Source organism: Parasteatoda tepidariorum, chromosome 10 (assembly GCF_982258835.1).
Source record: "Parasteatoda tepidariorum strain Cologne lab strain chromosome 10, Ptep-v5.0, whole genome shotgun sequence".
Lineage (NCBI taxonomy): Eukaryota > Metazoa > Arthropoda > Arachnida > Araneae > Theridiidae > Parasteatoda > Parasteatoda tepidariorum.
The window spans coordinates 65,606,358-65,620,893 of record NC_141764.1 but is presented as its reverse complement, the minus strand read 5'-3'; the positions used below and the strand labels follow the sequence as shown (position 1 = coordinate 65,620,893).

The 14,536-nt window shown below is 27.7% G+C and overlaps 1 protein-coding gene across 1 annotated transcript in view; it reads left to right on the top strand.

Annotated features, from left to right (window-relative positions):
* The first annotated feature begins 7,152 nt into the window (after window positions 1-7,152).
* LOC107450777 (homeobox protein Nkx-6.2) overlaps window positions 7,153-14,536 on the top strand; it is a 38,050-nt gene continuing 30,666 nt past the window's right edge. Inside the window, exon 1 of the mRNA XM_016066675.4 lies at window positions 7,153-7,872. Coding sequence (XP_015922161.1) covers window positions 7,431-7,872 — 442 coding nt within the window. The 5' untranslated portion in view covers window positions 7,153-7,430. The remainder of the gene's footprint in view (window positions 7,873-14,536) is intronic.

Genomic DNA, 14,536 nt, shown 5'->3' with positions numbered 1-14,536 from the left:
AAAAACAAAAAAAAACGAGAAACAAAACAAAAACTTAAACTTTAACGTACAATTTAATTGCAAACTTTTTTAGAAGTAAAAATAAATTTAAAAAAAAGATAAAGAAAAACTTAATTTGAACTTACTGTACATTTTAACAACAAAACTTTCTTTGGGCATTAAAAAAAATTCATTTGAGCTTTACTGTATATTTAAATAAAAAGATATTATTTTTTGGGCATTAAAATAAAATAAATAAATAAAAGACAGGTTGACGTTGAACTCAAATATTCGTTGCATTTTCTGCAACTTTAATAACTTGTTTCACGTTGGAATCTTCTGAAATTGAACCATGTTTCCACCTAATTTTAAGCGTGATATTTCGTGATCACATTAAATGTGCATTAATGAATTTCAATTTTATACAATAATATGGCATCGTACTAAGATTACAACAAATTTAAATGCTATAATTCAACATAAGAAAATAATAAAAATTCTAGCAATGTAATTTCATTTTAGTTTCATTATTTTGACCCAAAATTTTACAGTATTTATCTTCGAAAATCAGTTCTATTAATTTGATTAATCTAATATTTTTTATATTTCATCAAACTTTTTATTGGGATTTATTATTTTAAAGTTTTCAAAATATTTGCGGTTTTGTCTAAAAGCAGGATTGCTTTTCTAACGAATTTATGGATATGTATCCTCAGTTTTTTATTACTTTTGTGTGATTTTAAATAGCTTATTCAAAAATTTCTTTGAAGCTAAGTATACAATATGATTACAAAAGTAAGGTAATCTGACACCACATTTCATGCAATTTGCTTGAAGCGGTGAGTTCTAAATCTTCAAGTTTCGTGTGATTTACAACTTGAACAACACATATACAATCGATTGGGACTTTTCATTGCGTGTAGTGGTTTTTAAACTTAAGCTAACGAAATAGTGGCAGATTGAAAGAAAATTGGAGTTTATCACATAGCTAATTCAAAAATTATATACCCAATGAAAAAGAATCTTACAAGGAAAACTAAATCATCAATTTAAATGTTTTAAATATTAAAGGAAATCAAATTGGAATTGAAAACTTTATAAAGATAACAAAAATAATTATTAAAAATTTATAGAATGCTTAACGGGAGTTTCGAAAATTCATTCCAACAATCAGCGTAACAGACAATGCTTCTTTCTAATTAGAACATAGTTTAGTTAGAAAAAAGTAATTTCTTTTAAACAGTTCTTTGAAAATGTGAAAATATTTTCAGGGGTTATTCAGGTTCGTTATTGCTGGGGTAGTGCAATAGATATTTTGAATGAAAAAATATTCGAAAGAGCTCCAGAACGTATTTTTGCTATTTTCCAATAGATAATGGCTTATCTTAAATCCTTTTTATCATTATAATATATATATATTTTTGAAATATTCGAAAAATGTTCTGAATTTTTTTAAAAAGACATTAAAAAAGTTAACATTTCAAAAATGATACATCTATTTTTCATTTTTTATTTAAATAAAAAAATTTCTCTTAATTTTTTTTTAAATAGTCACTTAAATTAAAATTTTATAATTTCTCTCCTTATTAATTTTTTTAATTTTACACATCAAAGTCTAAAAAACGTTTTGAAATTTTTCAAAAACAACTAACGCAATGCAACACACAGAATATTTAGATACCAAACTAAATACAGCTGTCTTTAATAGTTTTCCAAAATAAATCTTTAAAAAGCTATAAAAACATGAAAAAATTAATCATGTTGAAAAAGTCATTCAAAGCGTTAGTATCACTGCAAATTCAATAGAACTGGGAGAAGAGTAATAAATTTTATCACGCACTATGATTTAATTAAAAACATAGATTTTTCATCATGTGAAAAAGAGTTATAAGCGTTGCTTTTTAAAATAATAAAACAAATCGTTAAGTAGTTTAAAATTTTTGTGTTTTGAATAGTGAACTCCTTCGAAGAGAAATTGCAATAGATTGCAAAATAATAATAATAATAATAAAATAAATTCGATCCCAAAGTCTAATGTATTTTCTAAACCTATATGAAAAAAAACTTCGAAGATTGACAATTATAAATAAAAAAAATTGATAATTATATTAGCGATCATTTGGATTGAATATGTTTATTATTGATTGAATTTGTAATAATTTTGTTTTGAATTAAATGGTATTTTCAATTAAAAGCGTGCTTTTCTTATTAAAGACCTTGTTCTCTTTTCTGTAAAAATAATACAAGCAACGGAAGCCAAACCAATAATGTAGAGGTTGTTAAAGTTTTTAACTAATAGAATTTATTTAAAAATTATTGCAAATAGTAAATTCAGGTTAATTAAGTATCCATTTTTATTTATACACGGACAATAAAAATTCTGATTAAATTACAGTAAATTATTGACATTTTTAGTACAATAAAACAACATAATTTTGATTTATCAAACAAAATATACGGTATTTAAACCGTTCCTTTGGTAATTTTTCCATCCATATGGTTATTTCGGGAAAACGGATTTCCTGAAATTCTGGTTTTCAAAATTATAGTTTTTATTACCATGAAAAATACAAAACTGAAATGTAAATTTCATTAAGTAAATGGTTTTTATGACAAGTTCTAAGGTATCGTGATAAAATTATCATATTTTACCACATTTATCAAATTTTATCCTATCATAAAACCAATTTATTATAAATTTTTACCAAAATTATTACCAAAGCGCATCTGTAAAAATTAACGAGCTTTTCGGTGTTGTTCATAGAGCCATTAACACCGTAAACTTTATCATATTCTAGTAGTATTGACCATTTTCTTCCAGTGTAGCAGTATCTTATAAACGGGGTTAATCTAAAACAGTTTTATTTAATTTCATTAATCGTTATTCTTTAAAGAGATGTTGATTTAAAACTATTTCAAAGGAAATAAGAGAAAATACACCAAACTTAGATTCGATAGTGTTTAAGTTCACATAAATTAAATTTAAATTGAGTGAGCCAATTAAACATTGCAAATTAAACATATTTTTTCAAACCTTTTAATATTTTTGTCCACCAATAGTGTTTTAATCTTCTGTTCAATCAAAACATTCAAATGCTTTCCTAAGTAATACCCATAATTGAAAAAGTATATCTTGTTATAAAAAAAACCACACACAAAAAAATTATGATTGGTTGGCTATTTTTCTTCAAATGAAGAATAAGTTAAATGTATTAGTTTATTTTTTTTCATCAAGCATCATTATTAACATTTAAAAAATGTTTTAAAATAAAAAATGACAAGTAATTATTTTTGCTTTTCATTATTAAACTAATATTTTACTTGTTTAAGTAACGGTGACAGACATTCTTTTGAGTTTTAACTATTAATTTATTTACACAATAAAAAAATTCATAACTTTTACTCATTTTATTTACTTTTTTTCATACTACAAACTCCTTTAAGTTAATAGCCAAATTTCAAAACAAAACAATATGAAAGCACATGAAGACGAAAGAATTCAGAGAGGAGTTAGGAGGATTGCTTTGTTTAAAATCTGTGGATCTTATATTTTCATATGCTAACCCAGTTTCATTAAACCAAAATTTCTACATATCACTTACAGTAAGTGTAATATTTTTCCAAAAAAAATTTTTATACGACGAAAATTTTCTTTTTCTTCGTGTTTTTTTTTTTCTTTCCGAAAACAAAACAAGCCTAGATTTCCAATTCAAAAGGAAATTTAGGTTCAGTTTTATTTTACTTTTCGTTTCTGCACAAAAATTTTTTTTTGCCTCCTTGAAAGGGAAATATTCCTTTGAAAGTAAAATGAATCAGTAATACATTAGCCTAAAAACTGCTTCCTGAACAAATATTTTTAATTTCTTCCCGATAATTATTTTTCATACAACCACGAACAATAAATAAGGTTTCAAAGTCTGTCAGAATGTTACAATTTTTTAACAATATTAAGGTACAAAATGTATTTTAAGAAAGATTTTTAGTTTTTCGTAAAATTTCATTCTACATATAACCGTGAACTCAATAAGGTTTCAATAGCACATTTGTCAGAATGTTTCAATTTTTAAACAAAATTTACAATCAAAGTTTTAATAAAGATTTTTAATTCTTTGTAAAATTATATTTTTGGGTGAGTGAAGTGTATCGGCTAATAGCTAATTTGCGTGAATTTTTCTTTCTCTGCATGAAAATTAAGTTCAATTTTTTCTTATGCTTTCGTTTCTTTTAAAAGTAATTCATTTAAAAATAGTCGGTAACGAATCAAGTACTAAATTTTAAAGCATAATACATTAATATATTATTTTTATTTATTGAAAAAGAATAAAAACTAAAATAAAAACCAAAATCGGTATTTAAAACATTCATTTTAATTTTTTCCATTCATATGGTAACGCTTTACCTGAAATTCTGATTTTCAAAATTATAATTCTTATTATCACACATTTAGTAAAAAAATACGAAATTGAAAAGTAAATTTAACCGAAAAAATGATTTTTATGCCATGGCCCTAGTTATAATGATTAAATTAACATATTTTACCTCATTTACTAAAGTTTAACAGCCATTGTGAAAAAAATATTTTTTTGTAAATTTTACCAAAAGTCTTTACCAAAGCTCTTCGGTAAAAATTACCGAAGTTTTTGGTGCTTCCATTGAGACAGAAACACGGAAAATTTTACAAAATCTAGTAGTTTTAACTATACTACAATTATGGATAGCGTTTTACTACAATTTTAGAAGTAGACCATGCATTTTGTCTCAGCTGGTCTTGCATTCCACTAGAAAAACGGTTTATTTCGACACTTTCTATTACTTTGTAAATTTAATATAGACATTTTTGAAAAACGTTATGACAAACAATGATAGTTCCTTGAAAACCTTATGGAACTATGATCTTAATAGATAGTAGAAAACGTAATTGAGTTCATCTCAATCTAAGTTTATAACGTATTTATAGTAAATTATTAGTTGCAGTAATGTTTAGTCGATGCAAATAAATAGTCGTTTCCTTTTTTTTTTTTTTTTTTTTGCTTAGTAATAATATTAATTCTGATACATAAATTTATAAAAACTTCGATACTGTGAATTGCTTATAAGGGCAAATAAGGATATTTTCATAATTTACTTAGGACTAAAAATAAAAATTTTAATCAAGTGAATTTTTTATTATTGATAGTGGTTTACTACAATTTTGGAAGTCTCAACCGGTTATGCAATCCACTAGAAAAACCGTTTATTTTGACACTTTATATTGCTTAGTAAATTACAAACTGATCTGAAAAACATTATGACAAACAAAGCTTGTTCCTTTGAAAACCTTTTGAAACTATAGACTTTATAGATGGGAATTATTCTTGTCTAAGTTTAAAACGTACTTACGATTTAAGCGTAATTATTAGTTACGATAGTGATTATTCGATGCAAATAAATAGTCGTTTCCTCCCTTTTTTTAATAATAATAATAATAATAATTCGTTTACATCGATGAATAAAAATTTCGATTCAATGAATTGACTACAAACCTCAATTTCGATTCTGTGAATTGCTTATAAGGGCAAATAAGGATATTTTCATAATTTACTTAGGACTAAAAATAAAAATTTTAATCAAGGGAATTTTTTATTATTGATAGTGGTTTACTACAATTTTGGAAGTCTCAACCGGTTATGCAATCCACTAGAAAAACCGTTTATTTTGACACTTTATATTGCTTAGTAAATTACAAACTGATCTGAAAAACATTATGACAAACAAAGCTTGTTCCTTTGAAAACCTTTTGAAACTATAGACTTTATAGATGGGAATTATTCTTGTCTAAGTTTAAAACGTACTTACGATTTAAGCGTAATTATTAGTTACGATAGTGATTATTCGATGCAAATAAATAGTCGTTTCCTCCCTTTTTTTAATAATAATAATAATAATAATAATTCGTTTACATCGATGAATAAAAATTTCGATTCAATGAATTGACTACAAACCTCAATTTCGATTCTGTGAATTGCTTATAAGGGCAAATAAGGATATTTTCATAATTTACTTAGGACTAAAAATAAAAATTTTAATTAAGTGAATTTTTTAATTATTGATAATGGTTTACTACAATTTTAGAAGTCTCAACTAGTCATGCAATCCTCTAGAAAAACCGTTTATTTTGACAGTTTATATTACTTTGTAAATTTAATACAAACTGTTCTGAAAAACACTATGACAAACAATGCTAATTTCTTTGAAAACCTTTTGAAACTATGGACAGGATTATTATAGATGGGAATTATTCATGTCTTAGTTTAAAACGTACTTACGATTTAAACGTAATTATTAGTTACGATAGTGATTATTCGATGCAAATAAATAGTCGTTTCCCCGCTTTTCTTAATAATAATAATTCGTTTACATCGATGAATAAAAATTTTGATTCTATGAATTGACTACAAATCTCAGACCATGCATTTTATCTCGAAAATCATTTATTTTCACAATTTTTAAAGTTATCAAAGACATTTGCGAAAACTCTGCATATACAAGAATACTGGCATAAACGGCAAAAAAAGTCATTTTTAAAAAATGTACTTAAATTATGAATTGCGGCAATGTGCCTACCAGTTTATTACTTTACCTTCCCCTAATAAGATCCCTTACAATGGGAAATCAATTTCCTTATTCAACAATACCATCAACCCAAAACACGTCGTCATTATTTTCAATAGCCATAATAAATTGATTAAAGATAAGGAGTATTTTGTAGTGAACGTGAGGACGAATTATACACAGTTCTTCAACCCCCGAAGCAATACAATGGCAAAACGGTCTTCCGTTTGGAGACAATATGAAAAAGCTCACAGTTCCACGTGTCCATCTCTTATCTGGGTGGACCATAGCCTCCGCCAGGGGGGTTGAAAAAGAGTTATGGTCACATGATCGTCTGGCCACGCGTCAGTCGAAGAGGGTTTTTATTGAGTGTCCCCATGGTTCATTAGGTGCAATTTCGCCTGTCCGGAATGATAGCATAAACCGCTACTGCCTCATTCCCACCCCCTTGTCATTGTTCTGCCACTTCTGATGGCGGTCCGTCTTCCGATTGGCTTATCTCAAAGACTACTAAGCCAATAAGAGCGAGGTTTTAAACCCCGCCTACAAAGCGAAACCTACCCTCGTTTCCTGCTGTAGTTCGTCATTGATATTAGACACTTAGTAATAGTGGGTTGTTCTTAGTGCTCGTGGTGGAAAAGTTTTTTAAAAAAAAAGCGCCAAAGGAAAATAAAAACATTATTATTTATATATCTAACTTGAATTAATTTATTTTTTAGACCATAAAAAACAATGATGCGCATTAATATCGAGAATTTTTTTAGACTTGTTTATCTTTAGAACTTTCCATGTAGGGACTGATTGTTTATCAACAAGCGAATTCGAAAACTGGACTTACTAACAGTCGGTTACGACTGACTATGTTGGAATTCAACACACCAGCAACAACAGCAGCTAGCTCAATGTTGTCCATGCTCAATATCAACATGGAGGCCTCGCGGCAGAACTTTTTATTGGGAAACCCACCTTTAGCGGCATTGCATTCGATGGCAGATATGAAACCAAATGGTGTGACACCTTATCCTAGTAGCCAGACTTTGAAGCCTTCTCCAATGACACCAACCAGTTCCTCGGGGACGCCCCACGGTATTAATGACATCCTGGGGCGGCCAGTGTGTACATCAGCACCAGCATTGGGAACTTTAAGCGCCCTGCCTCGACTGAGTTTAGGAATGGGTGCTGGTATGTACTTTGGAGGTCCGAAAATCGGGCTTGGTGATTTGCCGGGAAGGCCTCATATATATTGGCCTAATGTCTTGCAAAGTCAAGCACTATGGAGGGATAGATTTGCATCTGCGGCAGGTATGTTTTTTAGATCATTTTTTGAACAATGAACGCATATATTTTATATGAAATGAAAATCTACCATCTGCAAGTCCTTTTTCTTTGTCGCTTATATATTACCTCTAAGGTCGACCTATTATGTATATACTTTTTTTATATATATATACTTCGTCAATGATTCTACAAATATATTTTAAGTGTAAAGAAAATGAGACACTCTTTATTTTACTTATTTAAATATATTACTATTGATTTATAAGCTAACACTAGCGAAATGCATCAATTATGGTTCCGTGTGGGAGGAAATTATCTCTATTCAATTAAACTTGTTCATTAGTGTCCTAAATTTTCGTCTTTCTTCCTCATTAGAACTTTTCCGTAGTTAAGCTTCTGTCGCAAACACAGTGTATTCAGTTCTAACCACCCTTACTGTTAAATTTTTGGAATCCTTGGGGAAAATGAAGTGAAAAAAAAGTATTCACAATGTCTCAAATTAATATTTAACAGAGGAAAAATATGTTATTGAAATCACTAGAGGAGAAGGCGGTACTGAAAGTTTAACTGTTAATGGAAGCAGAAGTGAGTAGAAAAGCGATTATGTGAAGTTTCGTCTGGCAATTAAACTAATTTTGAAATTTTTCATCCTATATATATATATATATATATATATATATATATATATATATATATATATATATATATATATATATATATATATATATATATATATATATATATATATATATATATATATATAAAGTGCAAAGTAAATGGGGTCACTCTGTACTTTACACACATTATTTATTTAACTATTCTAAGAAAAAAGTATAAGATTAACCTTTCTGGCTGTAAAGAAACACCAAAATGCTCAGTTCTTACCGAAACGCTCTGGTAATGATTTTGGTAAAATTATCAATATGGTTTAATAATATGCGATAGAATTTGGTAAATGTGGTAGAATTTGGTAATTTTATCACGATACCTTAGCCTGACATTAAAACCATTTATTCGGTTAAATTTACTTTTTAGTTTTGTATATTTTACTAAATGCGTGGTAATACATTCTAACTTTTGTATAGTTTCCCATCACAGATTTGAAAGAAAAAAGTTTTCTAATTCATTTTACCTAGTGAGACAATTTAATTAGGAATAAAAAAGGAAAACAGTTTACAAAAATCACCATCATGTCCTTTTTTTTTATGGATAATTCGAAGTTTCAAATTTAATTCAAAATTGTACCTACGATTTATCGCAAATTTAATGACAGGAATTTTCAATTAAAATAAAAACGAGTTATTTTTATTCCTCAAAGTTAAGTTTTTTCCATTTAATAAATAATTTAGTTTTAAAATACTTGTTTTTTTGTCGGTTGATAAAAAATTACTAACCGAAAAATAGTGATAACTAATACTGAAAATTACTAAGTAAGTCTTTTTAAGTAATTACTAACTCTATAAAATGTTTCTTAGAATAAAAATAAGAAAATTCCCTGCATTCACTTTCTCAGATATTACAATTTTGTAATATTGATAATTCACTACGTTGGTTTCTTCAATTAAGAGATCAATTACATTGTGCTTGATTATATGCTGTAAATTGGGCTAAGCGTTTTTTTTTTAAAAATTATTTCTATGATTTCACACGGAAAAATCAGATATTGTCAAATGATGAATAACATGTTATGTGATAGTTTCAGTTTATGTCTATTAATAAACTGAAACTAGCACAGCATTATATTTAATATATCTTTAATAATATTCATATATATAATAATATATAATAATATTCACATATTTGTATAAAGTCTTACGTGTATAGTAATGAATTAATTTTAAAAGAAAAAAAATTGCCAAGTAAAAAGTAAATTACTTTTTTAAATCTTCAATTTTGATTATTAACATTATTACGGTGTAATTAGTATAAAAATTATTTTGATTTTTATAAACTTTAGCAGGAATAAAAATGATAAACCTGAAAGTATGAAATTCTCAATTGTAATTTAAGCATTTCTTTAAACTAATTTACTTTTATTTCACACTTAGCGAAAAATGCAAAACTGAAAAAGTAAATTTAAAATAATAATAATAATAGTAATTAAATAATAATATACTAAAATAACAATAATAACTAAGGTATCATGATTAAGTGGCCAGATTTTACCACATTTATCAAATTTTATAACATTTTAAAACCATATTTTATAGTTAATTTTAACAAAATCATTACCTAAGAGCTTCATTAAAATTAAAAGTTCATGAAAAAAGTTACTTTTTACCCTTAGCAGCTTCTATTGCTTCTTAGTCTTAAAATTGATATAGTTAAATTATTATTAGTGATATAAAAATAAATTTGAAAAGTTGAATAAAAATCATATTATTTCAATTATTTAATTCATTCTATTTAATTCAATTCATATTATTTAAAATATTGTCCCGTAAAAACTTTAGAAGCATCAAGTTTCTTATAAATGATATCTGTATTCATAGAATTTATAAATCATCACCATCATTAATCGATGAAATCAAATGTTAAATAGTTTCATTATATTTAAATATGTAAATTATACTTATTGCTTATAAATCACGATTTAACTGTAAAGTAAATATGAATAACATCATTGATAACATTTAAAAATAAGTTATGGTGTTCAGAAAAAAACTATATCGTTCGAAAACTCAATACTCAACTATATATTTAAGTAGAAAGCAAAATGTAACTTTATCTTCAGAACAAATAATTGATTCTGAGCCGTGGTGACTCAGGGGATAGAGGGTTCGCCTTCCAGTGATTTGTACCGAATTCGAATCTCAGAGATGGCTAGTCAATAAGAATTCTGCTGACGTAAAATATTCCAAGTGGTAGACAGATCGTGGGTTAGAGTCCCCTTGCCATCAGGCTAACCGTGGGAGGTTTTCGTGGTTTTCCTCTTGATATAACGCAAATGCTGGTTAGTTCCATCAAAAGTCCCCTACGAAGGTAAATTTCTCTCAATACTTGATCCAAGAGTTCCCTTGTCTTCTAGATTGGGTTCAAAATTACAAGGCTACAGACTTGAACATTAGTAGTCGTATACACAAGAATTGGGTCGGCTGTTCAACGATGATTATAAAGTAAAATAATTGATTCTTTATTTAAACTTTTTGTTTCCAAAATAACTCTATTGACCTTGTATAATAGCTATAAAATTAAAAAAAATGTTCGTTATTTTTTTTTTTTATTCAATTTGTGAACAACTAAAAAGAAAAGTATTTCCAAAACTACCTGAATGGTAAAATTTATCATGATTCTGGCTCAGTGGTAAAACCAAACATTTCCACAATTTTTACGGAAATGCTTTGGGAATGACTTAAGTAAAATTTACAATAAAATATAATTTAACGATATGCCATACAAATAAGAAAACATGGTAACATTTTGAAATTTATCATGATACATTAGAGTATGGTATAAGTAATTTTGTAAACCAGATTTTCCGGAAAAACGCTACCATATACATGATTTAAATACTATATATTTTCATTTCATTACCAGAATTATGTTTTTACTTCTTTTCTACCAAAAATGACTTTACCGTACAGTACGGTAATTTTACCAGATTTTTTTGTCTGTCAAGCACATTACAATGCGTTTGACAGCATTACAATGCTATAAGAATATTTAAGATATCATAAATGATGCAAATCAAATTTATCAGAGGTTTTTGATTTGTAATAATACTAGTACGAAAATAATTTTACTCTGAATATCAATCATAATTACATTTTATTTTTTGCGGTAAAATTTGAAGAAGAATTTTTTAAAATTTATATCAATAAATATGAATTACGTGAACTGATAGTAAATAAAAATAAATAAATAATTAGCGTAATGAGCTTAACAACTATAAGTGATAAGATATATAAACATCGGCTATGTAGACTGATTGCAAATAAGAATTTAAAAAAATATGTAATGAAAACATCATCAGCTGTGAGCGATGTAAAAATATGTCTTATACCTACAAAATATTCACGAGTCTTATATAGCATAAAAATTTTGATCGTAATTTCATTTTGCTAAACAGTATAATTATTTATTTATTTATTTTTTGTTGTGAACATGACATAAGTTTAAAGCTTACAATAAAGTCCCCTGTTTAATTTTGTGGACAGTCCCTCAGTCAAGCTGTGTATTGCGGGGAAGGCATTTTATAGGGTTGTTTCCCGGTGTGTTTCAATGAGATCGTAGCTTGAAAAGTAGTATGTTTTCCCTTACGATTTCCGAAATTTCCTTTTCTTCTCATCTTGTTTGCTTATCCCCTCTTCTTTCTCTCTCCCCCTTCTCCCCTCTCACTTCAAGAGAAGAAATCGTTTTGTTGTCCCTCACGATGAGCCGAGCTGCAATAATTTTTAATTTTTAAGAACCATTTGCACGTTTTGCGAGCAAGAAATCACTTTATTGTTTCGAACTTTTTTATTCTTTCAATAGAGAATAATTGAAAGAATTGTTTTCCTCGTAAAGACATCAATATGTTTTTGTTTTATTTCTAATAAAATTCCATTAATCTGTACTATAATAGTAGTGCACAATTTCCTTAAAAATTCAAGAACTTAATGATTTATTAAAAAAGTATAGTTCAGTTTCTTTTCTTAAAAAAAAAAGAAGAAAAAAAAAAGATTAAATACTCTTAAAAGGAAATCACATTCACCATATACAGTCAATTCGCTATAACTCGAAGTACGATAACTCGAATATTACTATAACTCGATTTTTTTATGAGGTCCCGACCCTTTTCTCTTCAATTTCATGTTAATTATTCTCGATTACTCGAATTTTACTCCCTTTAACTCGATTTTTTTTTGATCTTTTGAAGCAAGAAAAAAACCTAGGATCTGATATCTTGTCCCTTCCTTTGCAACACGCACACACAATGTCTTTCGCACTCTTCATGGAGAAGCTAAAGCTGTACCTCTTGAAGTATGTGAACAGTGATTAAATGAAACGTTACCAAATTTATTTCAAGGATACAGTTAAAATGATGTTTTCAATCTTGATGAAATGGGTTTATTTTTTAAATGTCTTCCAAATAAGACTATGATGTTTAAGGATGAAAACTGCTCAGGGGGTAAAATGAGCAAGGAACGTTTGACTGTCCTTGTTGGAGGAAATGCGTCTGGGACAGAGAAATTGCCCTTACTTGCTATCGGAAAATACCGAAATCCCCGATGTTTCAAGAATGTAAAAACGTATCCTTTGGATTACAAGTCTAACAAAAAGTTTTGGATGACATCAGTATTATTTGAAAACTATGTAAGAAAATTGGATCGGAAATTCTTCGCTAGAAAAGAAAACTGATACTCTTTATGGATAAATGCACAGCGCATAGTGATCTACCTAATTTGAAAGCAGTAAACTTGCAGTTTCTCCCGCCAAACACAACAGCAAAGTTGCAGCCGATGGACCAGGGTATCATAAAGTGCTTCAAACAGTCTTATCGTGAATGGCTTGTCAGAAAAATGATCTTAAATATTGTAAGCATTTAGAAGATTTGTAATTAATAAGCATTAATTAAATAATACGACAATATTTTGAAAGTCCAAAACCGAAACTAACGGTAAGTCGAACTTCCGATATGTCGAAGTTTTTCGTCAGTCCTATCAGATTCGAGTTATCGCGAATTCACTGTACCTCGTTTGGTGATTCCTCCCCCTACTTTTGCAGCTTAATTATCGAAAATATATTATTTTATTTCATTGAAAACTTAATATTCGATTTTTTTTTTTGCATTCCCACTCACTCACTATGTGCGCTTTTAATTGTTTACAAACATATTTATTAATAAATAATTTAAAATGATACATAATTATATTCTTTTACTAAAAGAAGATAATTACTCCTTTATTTAAGTAACAGAACATATTAGTGTATCATTTTGCGGTAACTTGTTAATAAATATTATTACACACCATATACACAACTTACTAGTAACACATAGCACACTTCAAAAAATAAATAAGTAAACAAATAAAGTAAAGTAAAAAGTGAATAAAAACGGAAAAAAAGTAAAAGCTGGAAAAAGTTTTTTGAGAGATTAAACCCATACTTTGAATATAAATGAAAAATAAAAACAATGTCACTTTGATAAGTTTCCATCAACAGAAAAGTCAGTCATTATCAAATTAAAACGTATCATCATAAAAAAATTTATTCGAAAAATAGTTTATTCTCCCTTAATAATTGAGAAGAACGTGTACAAACAATATTTTTAAACGAAATGTTTAATTTTTTTGAAATCTTTTAAAGCTAAATCACTTTTAAAAGTTAATTATTCAATTAATCTTGTATAAAAATTATTTTTATTTTCAGGAAAGGTTCTATATAATATGAGGCCGTTAAAAATATAGCCAGAAAAATTTTCTTTAACTTCTCGTGAAAAACTGATGAATTTTTCTTTTCTTTAAACATATCTTACAATATGGTCAATTATGGTCGATTCGAATTTCGCACCCGTCTCGGACCAACCACAGTGATGGCGCAAATTATCCTTTGTGGTAGACGGATCATAGGTTAAAGTTCCATCCCTGACAGGCTAACCCTACGAGGTTTTCATGGTTTTCCTCTCCATGTAACCCAAATACGGGTTTGTTCTATCAAAAAGTCCTCCACGAAGGTGGATTTCTCCCAATTACTTGATCCACGAGTT